The sequence below is a fragment of the Xyrauchen texanus genome, chromosome 9, assembly GCF_025860055.1.
Source record: "Xyrauchen texanus isolate HMW12.3.18 chromosome 9, RBS_HiC_50CHRs, whole genome shotgun sequence".
In the NCBI taxonomy this organism is placed as follows: domain Eukaryota; kingdom Metazoa; phylum Chordata; class Actinopteri; order Cypriniformes; family Catostomidae; genus Xyrauchen; species Xyrauchen texanus.
Window position 1 is genome coordinate 2,418,038 of NC_068284.1, and position 22,510 is coordinate 2,440,547.

General features: G+C 39.8%; 2 protein-coding genes across 3 annotated transcripts in view; both read right to left on the reverse strand.

Moving 5' to 3' along the window:
* LOC127648804 (gastrula zinc finger protein XlCGF8.2DB-like) overlaps nt 1-22,510 on the reverse strand; it is a 399,553-nt gene that overhangs the window by 367,908 nt on the left and 9,135 nt on the right. The gene's annotated exons all lie outside the window — the stretch shown is intronic.
* On the reverse strand, nt 7,791-16,514 carry LOC127648799 (gastrula zinc finger protein XlCGF57.1-like). Of its 2 annotated transcripts, XR_007971231.1 has the most exons (3): nt 16,309-16,514; nt 9,225-10,971; nt 7,791-8,735 (listed from the first exon to the last, which is right to left on the reverse strand). XR_007971231.1 is itself a non-coding variant. In XM_052133563.1 (2 exons), the coding sequence occupies exons 1-2, from the start codon at nt 16,391-16,393 to the stop codon at nt 9,320-9,322; spliced, it is 1,737 nt and encodes a 578-aa protein (XP_051989523.1). In that variant the 5' UTR covers nt 16,394-16,514; the 3' UTR covers nt 7,791-9,319. The 2 variants fall into 2 exon arrangements, 1 of the variants encoding a protein (XP_051989523.1); XM_052133563.1 differs by having other exon boundaries at nt 7,791-10,971.

The following is a 22,510-nucleotide window of genomic DNA, read 5'->3' on the forward strand; positions in this document are numbered from 1 at the left end:
CAACAGACGACGCTATCGCCACCACCCTCCATCTGGCCCTCACCCACCTAGATAAAAAGGACTCATATGTTCAAATGCTGTTCATAGACTTCAGCTCAGCATTCAACACAATCCTTCCTCAGCACCTGATTGGAAAGCTGAACCTGCTGGGCCTGGACAACTCCCTCTCCAACTGGATCCTGGACTTCCTGACTGGGAGACCTCAGTCAGTCCAGATCGGGAACAGCATCTCCATCACCACCACACTGAGCACTGGGGCCCCCCAGGGCTGTGTGCTCAGTCCACTGCTGTTCACTCTGCTGACTCACGACTGTGCAGCAATGCACAGCTCGAACCACATCGTCAAGTTCGCAGATGACAGGAACGTGGTGGGTCTCATCAGCAAGAATGACAATTCAGCATACAGAGAAGAGGTGCAGCGGCTAACGGACTGGTGTAGAGCCAACAACCTGTCTCTGAATGTGGACAAAACAAAAGAGATGGTTGTTGACTTTAGGAGAGCACAGAGTGACCACTCCGCTGAACATCGACGGCTCCTCTGTAGAGATCGTCGAGAACACCAAATTCCTTGGTTTTCACCTGGCGGAGAACCTCACCTGGTCCCTCAACACCAGCTCTATTACCAAGAAAGCCCAGCAGCGTCTCTACTTTCTTTGAAGTCTGAGAAAAGCACATCTCCTACCCCCCATCCTCTCTACATTCTATAAAGGGACTATTGAGAGCATCCTGAGAAGCTGCATCACTGCCTGGTTTGGGACTTGCACCATTTCTGACCACAAAGCCCTGCAGAGGATAGTGAGGACAGATGAGAAGATAATCAGGCTCTCTCTTCCCTCCTTAAAATAAATTTACACAAAACGCTGCATCCACAAAGCAACCAGCATTGTGGACGACCCCACACACCCCTCACACAAACTCTTCACCCTCCTGCCGTCTGGCAACAGGTACCGAAGCATTCAGGCCCTCGTGGCCAGACTGTGTAACAGCTTCTCCCCCAAGCCATCAGACTCCTCAATACTCAGGGACTGGACTGACACACACACACACACACACACACACATACACACCATCCAACTTTTGCACATGTCCATAGTTGCACTTTAATTCATTATCACTTTATAACTGTCTGCTACCTCAATAACTGCTGTGTCCATAGAACACTATTTCATAGTATGCTATGTTTACATTTAGGATTTTAGAAAGTGTTATCTTTTTGCACTACTCGATTACAAATGTGTACTGGTCGGTGCTGCACTGTCTCTCACTGTGCCTATTGTTACTTTTAGAAATGTATTGTACTGTTACGTACTTTTTGTACACGTTTGCACGTGCACTTTATGTAGAAATGTTATTTAGTCTGTATCTAGTCTTATGTGGTTCTGTGTTTGTCCTATGTTGATTTATGTAGCACCATGGTCCTGGAGGAACCAGGTCTTGTTTCGTTGTGTACTGTACTAACTGTATATGGTTGAACAACAATAAAAACCACAGGACTTGACTTGACTTGACTAAAGGATTTTATGATGAGGATTAGTAGTACAACTGTTAATAATACTTATTAATAATGTCACTTGTACTTGTATATCTCTATTTCAAAGAGACACGCAGTGCCTTACCCGTTTGAATTGCTTCATGCTTCAGAAGGTAATAGTTTTAATTAAATTATTTGCATTGTTGAAACTTTTCAGCTGCATTTTTTTTTGAGGGATCGCCTTTGCAGTAAATCAAACCCAAAGAGGCTCAAATACAAAAGACATTGGTATTTTTTTGAGTATTGTATTGTAGTGTCAATTATCTCAAGATAATGTTTGATATACTGCAGGGTGGAGTAAAACTAATATAAGCTGTTATTTCTGTTTAATTTGTGAATTTTCATTTGTGAGACTAGATTTTGTTATGGAATGCAGTTTAACTGTGATTAACTACGTTTCTATCAAAGGGTTTTTGCAGTGTACCGATATAGCTGATGGAAATGCAAATTATCTCTAAAATTTCAGTCGACATAATATTTTTCTGTTTAACTCTAGTGCATTAACTCTATGTTGATACATAAAATGTCACGGAAAATTGGTTTGGAAACACTTTTTGCCAAGAAAATAGGCTGAAACAGAGATTGTATTCTCAAGGTAAATTAATGAGTCAGGAGGCAGTGGAAATGATCAACGTTTATTTTATTACTCTTCAGTTTTGTTCACAAAAAGGGCATTCAGTGGCCAAATAAACACACACAAACGAGTCAATCAGTCTTGTTGCACACACAGGAAGAGTTTCTCTCTGGTTCCTCTTTTTCTGCCAACTGATGCTCTTTGTCACCCTTTTCAGGTCTCCCCCCACTATCACTATAACAAGAGACAGGTATGACAGCCCAGGTGACAAGCCTTACCACTCTCCCTCTCCTGCAGATAGACACACGACCAAGCCCCCATCCCCACATACCCCCAACGCCATGGCAGAGGAGAGAGTTGTTTGCAAAATCAAATGGCAGAAGTCAGCAATACAAAAGCCTCTGAGTCGAAGACAGGAGAATCCCAAACTGAACTCAAAAACATCAATACTTATAGTCAGATACAGCATCATGTTTACGTTAATGGAATGTTTCTAGAATTGTAATTGGTTACAAGCATAGATTACTATAGAACATTTCTGAACATGGTCATCGTGTATATCGTTTATCTTATTGATTATTGGCATTACATTTTAGTTCCGTATACAGGATCCAATGGTCTGAGTTAGGTCCTAGACCATGGACAGTCTTTGCTTAAAAGGCAGTAGTAGGTCTCTGAGGTCCAGTTGTCCACCTCTTGACTGTTATTCTCACTTTACTGAATTCCTGAAACAGAAATACCTTTGGAAAATCACACACACACACACACACACACACACACACACACACACACACACACACACACACACACACAGTTGTGTTTCCATGTTTTATGGGGACTTTCCATAGACATAATGGTTTTTATACTGTACAAACTTTATATTCTATCCCCTAAACCTAACCCTACCCCTAAACCTAACCCTCACAGAAAACTTTCTGCATTTTTACATTTTCAAAAAACATAATTTAGTATGATTTATAAGCTGTTTTCCTCATGGGGACCGACAAAATGTCCCCACAAGGTCAAAAATTTCGGGTTTTACTATCCTTATGGGGACATTTGGTCCCTACAAAGTGATAAATACACGCACACACACACACACACACACACACACACACACACACACACACACACACACACACACACACACACACACACAGTTTCTCCTATTCAAGGTCTTATATTACAAAAGCTTCTGTTGGAGACTGATCTTAACATATTGGAACTTAAAACAGATATAATTGTACTTTCTCCCAGGAGAGCTGAAGTTTTATTTTTGTTAACTTACCAGAAACATTGATAATCAAATGTATGTTGTTGGGTCATGAATACACTAGAGAAGCAGCATACGTGACCAAGGCCTTTAAGTCTCCTAAAGCATGAAGACAGATTTGGAATGGTCTCAAACTGCTTGTATGAGCATTAAACCACAAAGAACATTTATTAAGATAATTAGAATAATAAATAATTAGCTCAAAAGGATATATGTGATAAGAATACTGATTAGTTCCACTAAAATAATACCTGTGAATATCTCTGTGCACACACCGCACACTCTCCCATTTATTCATACTCAATGCCCTGCCTTGCACCAAGTGTTGGTGGATTGAGGTTTGGGTACAACCCAAATCCACCAAAGCTTGATATGTATCCCCTTTTAAATCCTGGTATCTGATACTTCCCTGCCCGATCGGGGGTGGCCAGCACATCTGGGATCCGGATCAGTGTCCCCACCTCCAAAAAGCTAATTTTCTGAAAGTGAACTCATTGGACAAAAAGTTCTGATAGATTATAGACTTGAAAAAAGTGTAGAACATTCTGAGAATGTCATTTAGCCAACTTTTCTCATCTTCAGAACAGGATAAGGCTAATTTAATTTTATGTAAAGAAAAGGTATATGTATATGTAGCGGGAGCCTTTAGCCTCCTTGTTAGAGCACCTGCCTCCCACACTGGAGACCTAGGTTCGAGTCCCGTACGGAGCGGGTAGAACAAAAGCGTCACATATAGGTCTAACAATTAAAAATCCTGTACATCAAATTGGCATTTCTATACTGTCGTCATGATTAACACAGGCTAATGATTGGGGTATATTTTTGCGTTAATGACAATTTTCTCGACAAAAAGTGTTTCCAAACCAGTTTTTCACGACATCTAATGTATCAACATGGAGTTTAAGCGCTAGAGTTAAACAGAAAAATATTATGTTGACGTTTGTGAAATTTTATAGATAATTTGCATTTCCATCAGCTTTATTTTGATGCGCTAAAACTTTTTTCGCAAAAAATCCTTGCTTGGTAACATAATGATACATTACACACAGCAGATTTAAGGGAATTCTTTGATGGGTTTAAAGACTCTCAAGAATTACCTATCTTGTGTCTCTATCTAGTGGATAAAATTGGTACTACATCCTGAAATGTCTGCCAGTGTTGAATTACCTGATCATTTTAAAGTGTTGCTGAAAACAGAAATTGTAGAAATTTGTCAAATGTCATCAGACTTTCCTGGTGAGCATGACAAAAATGACAAAATCTGAAAGAAAAGATCTTGTGAATACTGTGGACACATTTGTTTTGGTGTCAAATTTCAACTGCTTTTATCACTGTTCAGAAATAGTGTTTTCTCAAGTTATAGCAACTCCTAACATCATAAATTGACCAAATATTGTACATGAAGGGCTGATCCAACCCAGAACACAGAAAAACTAAAATATAACCTGGCCTTAACTCAAACCCTAACCCTAACTGCCTTAACAATAGCACAAATAGGATTTTCTTAAGTTATAGCGCCACCTTGCATCACAAATGAATGATATTTTGTACATGATTTTATTACGTTTGAGAATTTCAGTCACAAGATACAAGCCTAGTAGTCATTCCAGGCCACACCCACAAACATATTTGGGTATATCTTCCAAACAATTTAACACATCACAATTTTTTGGATACATTTTTGACAGGAGGGTCTTTAGATGATGTATAAACATTTTGTGTGAATTGGGGAAATGGCATAGGACAAGTAAAAAAAAAAGCTTTTTTTTTTTTTTTTTTATATAATTGAAAAAAAAAAAAAACGTTTTCTTATGGAAATGAAAATCCATTTGACCATATCTTTAGGGGATAACTCTGGAGTTATTAGCGAAAACGTGAATTTGCTTATTATAGCGTCACCCGATTCTCACAAAATTGTACAGACCCTTCTTGTGTATAAGTTTGATGTATGATGCGAATCGGACAAACAGCCTAGGAGGAGTTAGAAAGTTTTTTAGAAAATTTTAAATGCTGGAAAAATGTTATAGACGGAAATGAAATCGGAGACATGCATTTTTTTGGGCTTGACTCAAGGTATCCTGTGAAAAAGACAATTTTGATTCTAGCCCTTAACAGTTGCTGAAATATTAGCAAAAATGCAACGGTGCTTATTATAGCGCCACTGGGTGTGTGTTTGCCTGAGTAGTGGGGGGGATTCGGGACCATCCTGCCACATTTTGTGTCTGTAGGGCTTACTGTTTTTTCTGCCCTTATACTTTTAGGGCAGAAAAAGAAGAATAAGTATAATAAAAATGTATTCTTAACAAATACATTAGGGTTCCAGAACCTTCGGTGCTTGGCCCACCAATAAAAAGAAAATCTTAACAAATATAATATGATTCCAGCACCTTTGGTGCTTTGCCCCCTAAAAATAATAATAAGAATTTAAAAAGTTAAGTGTTGAATGTTTTGCACTTTCAGGAATGCAGAGAACTCTGTCTTTGTGAACAGGCATGCATTGTCTAACACGATTGTCAGATGATTACCAAATCTTTCATGACGAATGTAAAAAAAACTGATGACATGTTGGCTTATGATGGAACAGGGCTCTATGCTTTGTGCCCCAAGTTAAAAAAAAATTATGGACACATTTAAAGTGAAAAAAGAAAAAGAAAAATGTAACTGTGGCACAACAAGCATAAGCAGATGTCAAAAACCTGAATTAACCCAAAAAAGGGCAAGACCATAAAAAACCTCAGAAAATTAATTTATTAATGTTTTCTGACACATTAGGGCCCAAATAATACATTTTCATGGTTTTCTTTAAAATATTGGATTCATTTTAAATTTAGCTGTTTGTATCTCCCAGGATACACTGCCCCTTTAGGGTACTAAAAAAAAAAAAAAAAGAGTTCACGTTTGGCTGTGCTTCGTACCAGATTTAAACCAATTCAAAACTATTTTTAAAACATTAGTTTGGTGTCAGAGCCTTTAATAATGGATACAAAAAAGTATCATGGTACTACCATGTTTCTTGGAAATTGTACCATGGTTTTACTGTTTTTTTCAGACATGGTGCCATGTTAATACCACGTTGTTTGGACACGAATAATGGTAATGCAGACAGTTTTCCAGGCTAGCAGAGGCATCCAAAGCCTCAGGAATGGCAAAGGAAGGGTGAACAACAGGACCTTTGGCTACTGTGCAATTCATGCACTTGGCCTGCCGGACCCCTGGCAAGTAGAGTGTGAGCTCATCACTAGGGACCCAGAGGCCTTTGGTTAATGCCAATGTCCCCTTAACTAGAGTCCCCAAGCCTTTTTGGTGAATAAAGTAAGCTGATTGCTAGGGCCCTGTGACACACCATAAGAGGATCATCTGGGCCCAACACTTTGGTTCATTTAGGATAGCTTGGTCAGAAAAGTTTAATATGTAGGTAGAGGTGGACAGTCATATCCTTGTGTCCTTATCTCAACCTTGGGATACATATCCTGAGGTTACAAGAAGGGATCTACGAGACTAGTAGACTAAACTGTTCTGATGCTGCTAGTTGACAATGGAATTACTAGTTGGTAGGATTGGGATCTATGCCATTTCCACACATCGATAATCTGAAGATTTTCCTGATGATTATCGATATGTATCGGGATTTTTCAGATATAAATAAGGCTGCTCATTGCACAATTGTCTTTGTCTCTGCAGACCACTCCACAGAGTCCTGACCTTAACCCAATTGAAAGTGTTTGGGATGTGCTAGAGACGACTTTACAGAGTTGTTCGATTCTCCCATCATCAATACAAGATCTCTGCCAAAAATGTATGCAACTCTGGATGGAAATAAACATTGTACATTAAATGACAGCATAAGGCTGTCGAAACAATGCCACGACGATTGCGCGCCTTATTCAAAGCTACAGGCGGTTTAACAAAATATTGCTTATTCGATTTTTTTGGCCAGGCAGTGTGTTGTTGAGGTTAAGTGACATTAAGTATCTGCTGCTTAAGGAGGCAACCTCGTGCTAGGGTCTGCTTTGCAATGAAAGCCAAGAGGACTGAAGCTATATACAGCCAAAGGGACCTATCGACGTAAACAGGCAGGGATAGTTGATGCTTGTGAGCAGCGGCCTCGCGTAATAAGATCTACTCCAGTTAGAAAAAAATTGTCGACATGGCTATAAATAGAGTGGCAGTCACTATAACAGTATACAGTATTTAAATATTGTGAGCTGCAATAGAAATCCCAAGTAACTGCGATAGAGGAGTAAAGAGTTTTGAGCCAAGCAGAGGGCCATACAGACTGCAGCGGGTAAGAGGGTGTTGCCAAATGCCGAAAGAATAGTCACGGTAGTGAGGTAAGCAGCATTTCAGCAGCTCTATTAATAGTGATAGTCCTATTATTTATATATTATTCATTGATATTAATGAAACAAGCCTTTAAGGATAATCAGCAGATGTTGAACTTTATTATGAGTAAATTAAGTGTACAAAGGTGTTTGCTGTAAGGAACACAGAGAAGAAACCCACGTTAGTACATACATAATAGTTTTAAAATTGCTCTATTCAAAGTGGACTACTTATCCTAATCTTAATTAGTTGTTGGCCGATATATCGCCTGATATTCTGAATTTTTTTCCCCTTTGGCTGATTTGTTTCTTGAGGTTGCGGAGAATCACCTGCTTGCATGCGAAGCATCCGAGACATGTAAACGACCAGTCATGGTTTGCTTTGTTATTACATGCCATCGTGTTAATACAAAAATAGACTGGTGTTAAAATTCTCCCTCTCTCTCCTCAACAGTTCCCTATACATTTTAACTGTTTTGTCTAATGATAAAAGGAATAAAATATCAATAAAAAATAATATCATATACCATCTGCAAATATGCACATATCTCATTTAAACAGATGTAATAAACCAACCTCACACAACTTGAGCAGATCAAGCATCCCGTGGAACGCTCATAAATCTTCCTCTGAAGCATGTATTCTATCAGCCTCTCCTCAACAGTTCCCTGTAACTTTTCTAATGATAAAAGGCAAATATCAATAAAACTTATTTTTAAACTAGATATCTGCATATTTGCAGTATACAGTATAATAGATGTAATTCATGAGCCTCACGAATATCCAGCATTTTCTTCTCATCTAATATCATCCTCTGAAGTGCGTATTCTATCAGCCAGAATCAAAAAGTTCAGGATCAAAAGTTCCTCTGATTCACAAATCATGATGGCCACTCCATGGCTGCATCCGAAACGTAGGCAGCTGACTTGCTGCTTAATTTTCATCCTGTCTCCATAAACAGCCTTCGAAGGTAGCATTTTCCTGGTTTCAGATGCAGCAAATAACAGTTCAAGCATGCGATCCAGGCTGTTTCAACTGTCAGGAGATTGCGTCAGAACATGTGAATGCAACTTCATAGTAAAAACACGTCACATGCGCTATGAGTACATTTCTTATTCACTATGCACTGCATGTACAATTGGTTTGATGTAATATGTTTTGAGAAAATGCAATTGCTAACATGGACATGCAATCCATGGTTGCTGGACTAATGTGTTTACTGTTATTTCCTTCTTCCTAATATATTAACAATTTCTTCATGTTCAATTCTTCTATATGCTCCTATCGGCCACCCTGCACTCTGGATATCAGCATCAACCATTAAAAATACCTATATTGGTCAACCACTAATCTCAATCTGACACCAATAAATCATCAAAAATACAACAATGCAAATACAAATAACTCGCTAATTTTTGCACTTGAATTGAGATCTTGCACTTTATAGTTTAACATGTTTGCTTCTGTGCGTAAAAAGAGCCTAAGAATCATTCTAAAAAATCACTCATCATGCTCTCTACTCACCCATTCTTTGGGATTTGTAACACCACTGCAATTTCTGTTGAAATCAATGCTAAAGGATGTGATTTGTACATCTTTACATTTCAGACATCATTGCTCTAAGGGAATGTTTTATGTCTGGTATCCACAGAGGCTGCTACGTCAGTTGGGGGTGGGGTTGCAGACTTCTCCACCATAGTGGCACCACAGCAAAGGGGCAGAACAATCTCCGTTGGAGGGTCATTAGAGAAAAGAGACAGTGGCTTCTCTCCACAGTGAAAACTTAGGTGACTCTTAAAGTGTATTTTCTGAGTGAAACTCTTTCCACACTGAAGGCATGTGAAAGGCTTCTCTCCTGTGTGAATTCTTAGGTGCCTCTCAAGATCTCCTTTTTGTGTAAAACTCTTTCCACATTGATGACAGGTAAATGGTTTCTCTCCAGTGTGAATTCTCATGTGAATCTCAAGCTGTCCTTTCTCTGTGTAATTCTTTCCACACTGAATGCATGCGAAAGGCTTCTCTCCAGAGTGAAGACTCAGGTGCCTCTTAAGATGTATTTTCTGTGTGAAACTCTTTCCACACTGAGTGCATGTGAAAGGCTTCTCTCCAGTGTGAGTTCTCAGATGCCTCTCAAGATCTCCTTTTTGTGTGAAATTCTTTCCACACTTATGGCAGGTGAAAGGGTTATCTCCTGTGTGAATTTTCATGTGAACCTCAAGCTGTTTTCTCACTGTGAAACTTTTTTCACACTGAATGCATGTGAAAGGCTTCTCTCCAGTGTGAAGCATCATGTGACTCTTTAGGTTTCCTTTAAGTGAGAAACTCTTTCCACATTGGCATGTAAAAGGCTTCTCTCCAGAATGAAGTTTTAAGTGAGTGTTAAGGTTTCCTTTTTGTGTGAAACTCTTTCCACACTGAGAGCATGTAAAAGGCTTTTCTCCGAAGTGAGTTCTCAGGTGTCTCTCAAGATCTTGTTTTATTGCAAAACTCTTTCCACATTGAGGGCATGTGAAAGTCTTTTCTCCAGTGTGAAGCATCATGTGACTCTTTAGATTTCCTTTAAGTGAGAAACTCTTTCCACACTGAGGACATGTGAAAGGCTTCTCTCCAGAGTGAAGTTTTAAGTGAGTGTTAAGGTTTCCCTTTTGTGTGAAACACTTTCCACACTGATGACAAGTGAAAGGGTTCTCTCCAGTGTGGATTATCATGTGAACTTCAAGCTGTTTTCTCTGTGTGAAACTCTTTTCACACTGAGGGCATGTGAAAGGCTTCTCTACAGAATGAAGACTTAGGTGTCTTTTAAGACTTTCTTTTTGTGTGAATCTCTTTATACACTTAGGGCAAGTGAAAGGCTTCTCTCCAGTGTGGATTCTCAGGTGTCTCTCAAGATCTGGCTTTATTGCAAAACTCTTTTCACATTGAGGGCATGCGAAAGGCTTCTCTCCAGTGTGAATCATCATGTGACTCTTTAGGTTTCCTTTAAGTGAGAAACTCTTTCCACACTGAGGGCATATGAAAGGCTTCTCTCCAGAGTGAAGTTTTAAGTGAGTGTTAAGGTTTCCTTTTTTAGTGAAACTCTTTCCACACTGTGGGCATGTGATTGAATTTTTTGTTCTTGTTCTATGGTTTGTTTTCTGTGAGAGTTTTTTTTTTGACTGTGAGCTGGGAGATTTTTCACTAGTTTTGAAATTCACAGATTTATAACACTGCTGTTTCTCCTCCACGTCATTCAGCTCTTGATTTTCCACTTCCACCTCCACCTCCATCAAGTCTAAAATGAACAGTAAATTGTGACAAATGTGAAACGAGAAATACATCTGAACCTCAATGTAATTCATTTAATCAATTTAGATTTAGGACTTTCTTTCTTCAGCAGAACACAAATAAAGATTTTTAGAAGAATATTTCAGCTCTGCAGGTGCATACAGTGCAAGTGAATGGTGATCAGGCCTTTGTAGCTCCAAAAATCACATAAAGGAAACATAAAACTAATTCATATGACTCCAGTGGTTAAATCTATGACTTTAAAAGCAATAAGTGGGTGAGAAACAGATCAAAATCTAAAGGTACACTCAGTAACTTTTGTCTGTGTTACCTTGGAATTACCACTGATACTTAGCAGCTAGGATGCAGCATCATTTAAACGCAACAGTTTTCAGTTTCAGATGTCATTGTAGAAATGTAGTATTCACAGTCAACCAGTGAGTGAAAGTGTCAAATAACAGGACGGTTACTGAGATTAAGCTAGTAGTATTTGGCTGGTCATGTGATTCTAACATTGCAGCCCCCATATGCGGACCCTCTCCATGTAGAATAAAACAGCTTTTATCCTTTTTTTTTGTCCACCTGTGGAAAATGTATTTGATTGGACACAATTTGGAAAGGCACACCTGTCTTTATAAGGTCTCACAGCTGAAAATGCATATCAGAGCACAAACCAAGCCGTGAGGTCCAAGGAACTGCCTGCAGAGCTCAGAAACAGGATTGTGTCGAGGCACAGATTTGGGTAAGGCTTAAAAACAAATTGGCTGCATTGAAGGTTTCCAAGAGCACAGTGGCCACCATAATTATTAAATGGAAGTTTGGGACAACCAGGAGCTGTCTGCCTGGCAAAACTGAGCAATCGGAGGAGAAAGGCCTTGGTAAGAGAGCTGACCAAGAACTCGATGGTCACACTGGTTGAGCTCCAGAGATCATGTGTGGAGATGGGAGAAACTTGCATAAGGAAAATCATCACTGCAACACTATACTGATCTGGGCTTATGGCAGAGTGGCCAAATGGAAAGCCTCTCCTCAGTGCAAGACACATAAAAAAATCACCTACAGGACCCTCAGACTGTGAGAAACAAGATTCTCCAGTCTGATGAAACAAAGGTTGAACAGTTTGGCCTCAATTCCAAGCACCGCTCATCACCTGCGCAATACCATCCCAATGGTGAAGTATAGCGGTGGTAGCATCATGCTGTGGGGGTGTTTTTCAGTGGCAGGGACTGGGGGAATGGTTAGGGTTTAAGGAAAGCTGACTGCAGCAGAATACAAAGATTTCCTAAATGAACACCTGGTCCAGAGCTCTCAGGACCTCAGACTGGGCCGAAGGTTCACCTTCCAACAGGATAATGACCCTAAGCACTCAGCAAAGACAATGCAAGAGTGGCTTTGGGATAACTCTGTGAATGTCCTTGGGTGGCCCAGCCAGAGACCAGAATTGAACCCATTTCTACATCTCTGAGTGAGACCTGAAAATAGCTGTCCACAGATGGTCCCCATCCAACCTGACAGAGCTTGAGAGGATCTGCAGAGAAGAATGGCAGAAAATCCCTAAATCCAGGTGTGCAAATTTTCAGTGTTGTAGTACTCGAGACTCGGACTCGTCTCGGACTCGGTCTCGAGACCATATTTTAATGGTCTTGGTCTTGTCATGGACTCGTGTGCATTTTGACTCGGTATTGACTCATACTCGAACATTTTAGGACTCGGACTTATTCCCGAGTCCACTCGAGTCCAATTCAAAATATTTTTCATGATTATTAATGTATGTATATAATATTTCTTTAAATTGATTGACACGCCCAGTGATTGGTGATTTTCTAGTGCGTAACTCGCATGACTTGAGACTAGTTAGCGCAAAGGCAGCAAGATTCTGGTCAGGTAGGGAGGATGTGAGCCTCTAGCAATGTGTGAAAATGTCTGCTAAATCGACCATTATTCAGTTTGCCTTTAAAGGACACAAAGAATTCATATGCAGTAAGACTTTTAAAAGGAAACACTCTGCAACATGTACATTCTGCGGGACTTCAATTACAGAAGCAAAGGTTATTAGTTACATTTAGAGAGTGGACTGATATTTCACCAGCTTAGAAGAACTGATAATATTTTTTTAAACCAATATCACTAAGTAAATAAAAGTAAATTAGGTAATCAACCCTCTCTGGTCTCGGTCTCGACTCGGACTCGACCCTCTCTGGTCTCGGTCTCGACTCGGACTCGACTCTCTCTGGTCTCGGTCTCGACTCGGATTCGAGTGAGCTGGTCTCGACTACAACTCTGCAAATTTTGTCGCATCATACCCAAAAAGACTTGAGGCTGTAATCACTGCTGTGTGTGCTTCAACTAAGAACTGTGTAAAGGTCTGAATACTTTTGTCAGTGTGGTATTTCAGTTTTTTCTTTTTAATACATTTCCAAAGTTATCAAAAATCTGGTTTTTGCTTTGTCAATATGGGGTATGGAATGTAGATTTAAAGCATTTTAGCATAAGGCTGTAACATAACAAAATGTGAAAAAAGTTCAAATGAAGGGGTCTGAATGCACGAAATATACAGTATTATAGTTGATGATAACATTGTGTAGGGGTTTATTCATGTCAAACTGCCTTAACTCTCACCAAACACAAATGAGTACAGACCCATATCATGACTGATTACAGCAGTGACCAATCCCGTGATTGTGTACAGCAGCGGCCAATCACAACATCGATGAATCGTCTACCTACTGTTGCAATGCATGTGCAGTGTTTGGGCTCTCACCTAATGAAAATAGAGAGTTCATGCCAAATTTGCCATAAACTTGCCACAAATTCAAGGTTCACCAGTACCGGCGAAGAGCAGAAAACTTCGGGCAAACATTTGCAGCATATCAAAAGCTCATTTGCATGTGAAAATAATGAGTGGCAAATTTGCAGCTAGTTTTCTTTGTTGATGAACTTATTTTCTCAACAACAACGACCACATGGTAAAATATGTGGACAAAAATAGTTAAAAGATGAATTTCTCAGTTGTTTCCAAGTATTCACTGCATGATTATTAGATACATTGCTGTCAGTTATGGGTTGGAATGGGTGAGACATGTCCTCACCACATTTTGAAATGGCTTTTATCAGGTATGTGTAATCCAAATGTAACATCTCCAGGTCTTCAGTAGGAGTCTCCATTTCCTCTGTGTGTGTTTTGACTGCAATCCAGAGTTGGAATGTGCTATATTGAATGTTATAAGCGTTTGTTGTGGCTGTCTTCAGTGTATTTGACTCTCTCTTAATTGCTCTCAGGTGTGTGGTAACTAAGTGAGCTGGGAGACAGGTGTTCGTGAACTGTTCCATCTGGTTCGCGGGCGTTCAGGCACACATTGACTTTTTTACAGGGTTCCCGCTTCTGGTGCGGAGCGTTTGTGGTTGTAGTTTGCAGTTTTTTCATATACAGAACTGTCAATGTGTCTGTTTCCCCTACTCTTGTCTGCTTGTATATTTTATTGTATTTTATTTAAAGAACCATGCTCATTTACAGGTTCATAATTTTATTTTGGGGGTCTATGAGAAAAGGGTTTTTTTAGGTATAGAATATAAACAATTGCCCCTGTATAGGTAAAAAAAAAAATGCCCCCTTTAATATCACCAAAACTGCTTTTCCACCTACGTAATATTGCTCGTCTACGCCCTACCCTCTCCACATCTGCTGCGAAAACTCTCATTCATGCATTCATTACATCAAGACTCGACTACTGCAATAGTCTCCTATATGGTCTCCCATCCTCTGAAATAAAAAAACTGCAATACGTTCAAAACTCCGCTGCCCGCCTCCTCACCCACACCCGCTCCAGAGACCACATCACCCCTGTCCTTCAACAGCTTCACTGGCTCCCTGTACAACAGCGCATCCATTACAAAGTTCTGCTCATCACTTACAAAGCCCTCAATAACTTGGCACCTCCATATCTCACAGACCTCTTACAGCATCACCGCCTCTACCGACGCCTCCGCTCTGCCGACTTAGGCCTTCTCAAACCCATCACCAAATCAATACACCGAACTTTGGGGACCGAGCATTAGCCATCGCTGCCCCCACCCTTTGGAACTCACTCCCCATCCACATCAGAAACTCGGACTCACTAACCACCTACAAAAAACTGCTCAAAACCCATCTGTTTCACCTTGCCTACAATCTATAATACCACTCTCACCATTGATTGTTTCATTTGTAAAGCGTCTTTGAGTTCCTTGGAAAGCGCTATATAAGACTTATGTATTATTAATATAAAATATTTCCCTAAAAAAGAAAAGTTTATTTCAGCAGGTTCCATCTGACCTACACAGGAATTGAGATTTAGGTGAGTTTGTTGTAAAATTTCAGATGTTTAGTGTTACGAGTTCTACCCCCTCTCCCTTCTTTATTTTGTATTATGCAAAGCACAAATTCTTTTTTTTAAGTTGGCAAATTAGCAGCAATATGTGGTTTCTGTGGAAATACAGTTGTATCACTAATTCATGGACATTTGTAATTTGATAGTGACTCCAATGAATCTTGGTGCCTTAATCCATAAGAACTGCACATGGGCACTTGCTTGGGTGTTGCAACCCCTCGTAGTCTGCATGCCAGACCATAAAACAAAACAAAACAAAAAATTCTAGATCCTCCCCTGGACTAACATCTTAATTGTAATATAAGTGGCCATGATTTCCAAAATATGGAAGCGAAATTAGGGAGGCCTAATGCTCCATTATAGTGACGGAGACACTATACTGTAGAAAGGCACCGTCCTTCGGATGAGACATTAAACCTAGGCCCTGACTCTCTGTGGTCATTAAAAATACCGTCACATCATCCAGGTGGATGCTACACACTGGTGGTGGGTGAGGAGATTCCTCCTATACTAAAGCACTATATAAATGTAACAATTTATTACATCTATTGCAAAATAAAATCCATTTCTTTAGGAGTTAAACTTTTTGAGTGCACCTTTAAGTCCTTTTTTTAAAAAAAAATTTGTATCTCAACTTTCACATGTAAAAGTGAAAGTGGAGATTTAGAGTAAAAAAACAACTTAAAAATGTATCAATTTCTCAACCACACCTATCATATCGCTTCTTATGTGGTACTTTTATGTTTCCTTTATGTAGTTTTTTTTAACTACAAAGGTCTGGTCACCATTCACTTGCATTGTAAAGCCCTACAGAGCTGAGATATTCTTCTAAAAATCTTAGTTTGTGTTCTGCAGAAGAAAGTAAGTCACACACCTTTGGGATGGCATGAGGGTGAGTAAATGATAAAATAATTTTCATTTTTGGGTGCTATCCGTTCCTCAACAATCATTATGAAGAACCAAGAATTGACACTAACCTCTTTTTTCCTCATTATCTTCATTTTCAATTAGCTGTGTCTCTGGATCACTCAAGTCTTCTTTCTCCTCTTTAATAGACATCATTTTTGAAAAATGCACATTTATCTCATTAAATCAACCTTTTATTACTAACAGACAGTATCTCAAGAAAGCCATAAAAGCAAATGTTTGATGCACACAAATGGAGCCCTGTACTCAGCACACTACTTCCTGCTGCAACTGAACAAAATGGTTGATGGCAAACTGGTTAAGACAGTCATTTCAAAATAAGAGTCCGATAGGCAGCGAATAAAACATGTGCTAAATGTTTATCCCTACAATGCTACTTTAGCACCATAAATGCATGTATGGGTTTTATTTACTTATCTGTTCACCATGAGCAACAAATGGCCAAATTAATACATTCTCTCAATAGCCATTTTTATATGTATCTTGTTTTTTTTAGCTGAATTCTGTTTAGCTGGTTTGGTTTACATAGATATCAAAAGTGGTGAAAGAGGCTTTACAGCAGCTCAAATAAAAATCAGTGATGGTCCTGTTTTTTTCTGTCAGGCTATTGGCATTAATGAAACAACTCCTTAAGGATAACAAGATGAGGACTGACTTTATTATGAGTAAATTTAGTGACCATAAGTGTTTGCTGTTAGAAAACAAGAGAAGAAACTACATTTTAGTAGCCTTTCCAACAGCTCTTGAAGGATTACTCCATTATTTCTTTTAATCTGACACAATGAAACATCAAAAAAAAAAGAAATTGAATACAAATAACCTGCTAGTTTTTACATTATTGTCTTTCTGTTGAACATTTTTCTCTTCTTGCACTTTATAGTAACAGTGTATTTGCTTCTTTATGCATATAAGTGAGAATAAAAATGAAAAAAAAAAAAAAACATTAATGACATACACAAAAATCACTCATCACACTCTCTCTCTGCTCACAGGGTTTGTGGTCTTTCACCAAATGTATTAAGAAAGAATCTTGGTCGTAAAGGTAGAACTGTGTAGAGCAGATAGTCCATTTGAATGACCTGTACAACCCCTCTGTCTTCTCACAAGTTCAATGAGCTGAATCTGTTTCTCTTGAAGTACCAGAACTGTGTGAAAAAGAGAGAAAGGCTAAAGTTACTGCCTTGAAGGGAACAGGATCAGACGTTGTTGTGTGTTTGAATATGGATAAACTGCAACAAGGGATCCCAGAGTTAGGAATATAAGACTTCAGTTTATTTTTAACAACGTGCCTGATCACTACAATGCGCGATTACTTGTTCGTTCAACACATTTTACAGAATCCCTCACAATATGCCGCAGGCTTTTCAATGTTTCTTTTATTGAAAGATGCGGCAGTGCACCCTACATTCATGCCGGTATATAAACCATTTTCTAATCTTTCATTTATCAATGTGTTTGTAATAAACAGTAAGCCATAATTTATTGCGAAGGACACCAAAAATATTATTATTACCCTGCTGCTTATCAAATCAATACATAAACGGATAAAGAATATTTGTTTGAGTTGTATAATTCTATTATGTGAGAAGAAAGCAGAATGAAATTAAATATATTACGGTGTATTAATATACACAGCGGTGGATGGGCCATGCACAGACATTTTGTGGGGCAGTGGCTCAAACAGAAAAAGGGCATCCCCCCTTTTCAGCCCCTGAATACAGTTACAAAGATGTATTTCTCTCACTATTTTATTCTCCTCGCGTGAACTGTCCAGTGCCAGTTCGTCTTGTTTGTTGGGCTTGTTCCGGTCAGTCCTGTTCTCTGTCCAGTCGGTCTTGTGTGTTTTCCCTTTTTCCTCCATCTTTTACATAGTTTTTCCCCCCTAATATTTGGTATTAATAAAGCTTTTTTGTTTTTACTCTGCGTTTGGGTCCTGCCTTTGCTTCAATACGTGACAAATATATATGACTCTTTTTTTTTTGTTGCAAATGTAGGGTGATACTGGTTGTTTAGATCAGTTTTACTATCAGAAATAACTAATAATTAATTAATTAATAATTAAATGAAATAATAGAATTTAACTCATTAAATTCTATTCTTGGAACACCACTCTTTGACAAGAGAAAATGATAGTAAGAGAAAAAATTATCTACCCTGAAGGTTGAGTATTTTGATTATTAATCAAAGTAATCAAGATGGGGAGGAACTTGTCAAATTATTGCCATACGAATCCAACAGTAATCTGGTTACAGTTGGCTTCTAACAACAACTAAATAACAATACTGAAGTAATATGGGAGTTCTTGACGTGGCAGAGGCTTGGCTTCAACACAATATTCAAACAAACAACCAGGTGTACTTCTTATTATAATATAACAAGATTTATTATAATCAAACAGCAATGAACACTGCCAAATACTATATGAATATGGGAATCCTAACTAAATAGTGGAGCTATGTGCTAGTGTATGTATGTGTGTATGTGGGGGAGTGTCAAGATATTGTAACAAAGAAAACAATGGAGTTGTATCTCCACATGGAGAACTAGTTTCAAAATGGAGGATCAGGTCCACCAAGGAGAACTAGATTCAAAATTGCGAACGAGATTCAAAATGGAAACTAAATTCAAAATTAGATCAAAAAGGGTGGAGCCAACAATTATTTGAATGTGGAGGGAAAGAAAGAGGCTGGATCAGATCCAGAGCAACGGAGCTAATACCTCATTCGGGTTGAAATGAGCAGACACAAAGGAACTGACGAAACAGGCAGGAGAATATGAAACGCCAGCCTGAGTCGGACATAAACCGCGGTGCAGCTCACTCCGTGAATTTCAGTGAGAGAGAGAGCGAACACACAGGGGTGCATACAATCTAACTGAGGATAACCACTGGTAACAGCGGGACAGAATCGTTAGTTCAGATCACTCAATAAACAATATTTCACCCAAAATTGACGATCTTGCAAAACAGCGATCAGAGTTAAACATACAAGATTATACTCAAAACATCAAACGATTTAGTTGTACAAGAAAAGTCACTGTGTGATTTAAGGCGGGTTGTCTGTTTGAATTCCTGTTGCATTGAGCAGTCAGGAGAAAACAATCTGGAATTGATCCTTTGTCTTACACTCGTCAGCCAAAAGACATGTCTCTGCTTTATTTCTCTGGTCCGGTGATGGAGAGAAATGCAGGAGATAGTCAACGTTGATAGAAAACGAGGGAGAAGGGAAGCTGGTCGCCTTTCCGTTTTCTAAATAAATTCACTGTTGTCTTGCAGTGAAAATGAATGAACCGGTTGTAATGTGTATACTACTAGACTGGAACAAAGCTAAGTTAATCTTACTCTACCGTGGCCAAATGGTGAGGCTAGAAAAACGTGGTCTCTCTTTGTCCTATGTCCAGAAGGAGGGAAAACTCCTTTTATGTGTAGAAACACGTCTCTTTAAACCGCTGGCTTAGAAGCTGGGCGCAGAGAGGCCGAACTCACCTCTGTCCACTGTTTTTGTTGACAAGATGACGTCATCGGTCATAGGCCGCTTTTTGACCAATGGTGTTTAAGATTGGATCTAGGGGCGGGACTTCACATCCAGCTGTGAAACTGTGAAGGACCCTGGGAAACTAAGTTCAATGTCTCACCTTTGATCATAGATCAAAAGCCATGTGGTCTCCGCTGCCATTTTGAATGGTCAAGGCCCTACACAAAAAAACCAAAGATTCAAACTCATGAACTCCAGGGGTGCTAGTCAGTGTCTTTGCTCACTGAGCTATACAGGCCCCCTGACTGCATTGTATTGATTATTAACTGATATTACTGCATCAATAAATTTTGTTATACTTTAAAGAGAAGTGTTTTGGTATTGTTCTGCATGCACCTGTGCCAAGGGCTGGCAGGGGATGTCAGTGCTCAGATTCAAGCCTTCATTGTTTAACTTTTGAATGTCGATGTTCTCCGGACGTCGACTTTCCTAAGAGAACAATCCTATATTGAAACTGCTATACTGTCTGGTTATTAGTCCCTGATTCCAGGGTGGTGCAATATTAATCCTTATTAATGTTCTATTGATTTTAATAATTAATAATTTTCTTTAATGGTTGTTGATTTGAGGGCATAATAAGCTTTTGCTGATTCTAATAAATGTTCTATTGATTTTAATAATGAATAATTATATTTGATAATAATGATTAATTATTGCTTACAACCAAACCCGCTACTGAACGAAGCCCCAACATTAATGGTGCCCGTGTGAGGCATTCTACGTTCCAGTTTTGTCACAGTGTGTATGTATAAGAACCCAAAGTAATAACTTGAATCATTAGTTAAAACATGGTTCTATTTGACGATTTACTTCTCTCAAGACTTGCCAAGCATAAGCCAGTGTTGTGTGAAAGTGCTCTTAGAGTGGATTAGGGGTTGGTAAGTTTACGACAGTCTGGTCCAAGCCTGCTGTTGTTGTTATTTAACTACTAACGCTTTTGCCTAGATGTTACAGAGATGTGAAATGTCATCTAATTAACATTCACCAAGTAGAGGTCGCAGTAAAATTGGCACATTGCATAACAGTAACCCATAAGCCACAGGTCGAAGCCTCTCACCTCTGTATTTGTGTCAGCATTTTAGCAAGTGTAACACATCAAGCTATCAGAGCCACTGTGTCGTGAGCATTATTACTGCCCTGGTAAAATTAGTCACCAATAGCCCCACATGGCCAGAGCTGAAGCTCCTCAGAGGTAAGACGACCTATCCCGCTATCCTCAGTTTCTCCTTAGATGAGAGAGATAACCTCTACAGCAACAATGTTAGTCATTGTGATGAAGCACTGCAAGAACTAGTTGATTATGTCAACAACCTGGTCGGGAAGCTAGAGCGCACAATCCCAGACCTCATGGGCCAAATTTTCATTCATCACCGCAGAACCCAACTGCAAACCGCAGAGCACCAGGCCCAGCTCACCCAGCTGCAGAACAGCTACCAAGGGGTGCAGAGGGAAAATCTCAGCATGCGCCAAGAAGGTAGGTGCACCCAAGCTGAGAGAGTCCGGGCAGAGAAAGATAATGCCTGGATGCAGGAGGTAAATGAAACCCTGCACAGGCAGCTCAAAGTTGCCCAGCTAAGAGCAGAGTCAGATCAGGTAAGTGAAGTTACTGACCTGGCCATCCAGGAAATGCACAGCACAACATCTGACATCGAAGAGGGCCCCCTCTTAAGCACAACCAGTAGAAATGTGCCCCTAGCGGTACAGTATCTGACTTCATCCTCCTAGACTCTTTTCAAGCTCATTCAATGGCCCGCTGGTTGGATGCAGGCAAACCCTATTTCTGGGTTTTCCCCCTCAGTCCATTTTCAGTCATGCCACCTGCATTCAAAATGCATTTTGATCGGACAGATTCCACACCACATAAAGTGGAAAATTACTTCCGAGCCCAGAGTGGTGTAACCGGCTCGAGGGCCCCATTAGACAGGGAGCTGTATGCAGCACGGGGCCCACCCCCACGCGCTGTCAAGACTCCATCCCCACCATGAAGGGGAAGAAGTCATTTTCATCACTATAAAAGTCTGAGTGAATATGGGGTTTCAGATGACTCGGACGACCCATGGTCATACCGACACCAAGGCTTAAACACTCAACAACTTGAGTCCCTCACAAGGGACATAGAGCACTTTGACCCGAATAGTCAAGATTCAAACATTGATATTATGTCAGAGAAATTGAGCGCTGCCTGGTTGACTTACCTCATACTTTATAGTGTGAAAAACTCAAGCTCATATAGAAGACCACTGTGCGAATATTACAGACGCCTGAGAACAGTGTACTTCCAAGGACATAACGCACCAGGTCTGGAGGAGGAACAGGCTTTCAAGTCTCAGTTCCTTCACAACCTCCATGAGAGAGTGTGATATTATGTCACAATACACTGCAGAACGGGCAAACCTACCATGTTAGAACAGGAACCCAGGGGCGCCGACCACCTTGCCAGCAGGGTGGGCAACAGAAACAGGGGTGTGGTGATCAGACACACCCCCAGGATCATGTCAGGCCAAAACGGCAAAACGCTCGCCAGCTGAAAGGAAAGGTATGGTTCAAACAGAAACCTACACAAGAAGTTGAGTGGAAAGACAAGGTTTCAACCCCCAGAGAACAAGGTTTGAGAAAGTATATGGAGGGTATAATCAGGAGATGCCTGACAGAGATAGTAACGCATCTTGATGTGCTCCGCCGTTCACCTGGACCACAAACTCCTCAAAGGAACACGCCA

Bases quoted from the DNA above. Each gene is read 5' to 3' on its own strand.
- LOC127648799 (XM_052133563.1), bottom strand. From the start codon at position 16,393: ATGATGTCTATTAAAGAGGAGAAAGAAGACTTGAGTGATCCAGAGACA. The intron at 10,972-16,308 runs GTTAGTGTCAAT...TGTTCATTTTAG, and splicing joins AGATAATGAGGAAAAAAGAG to ACTTGATGGAGGTGGAGGTG.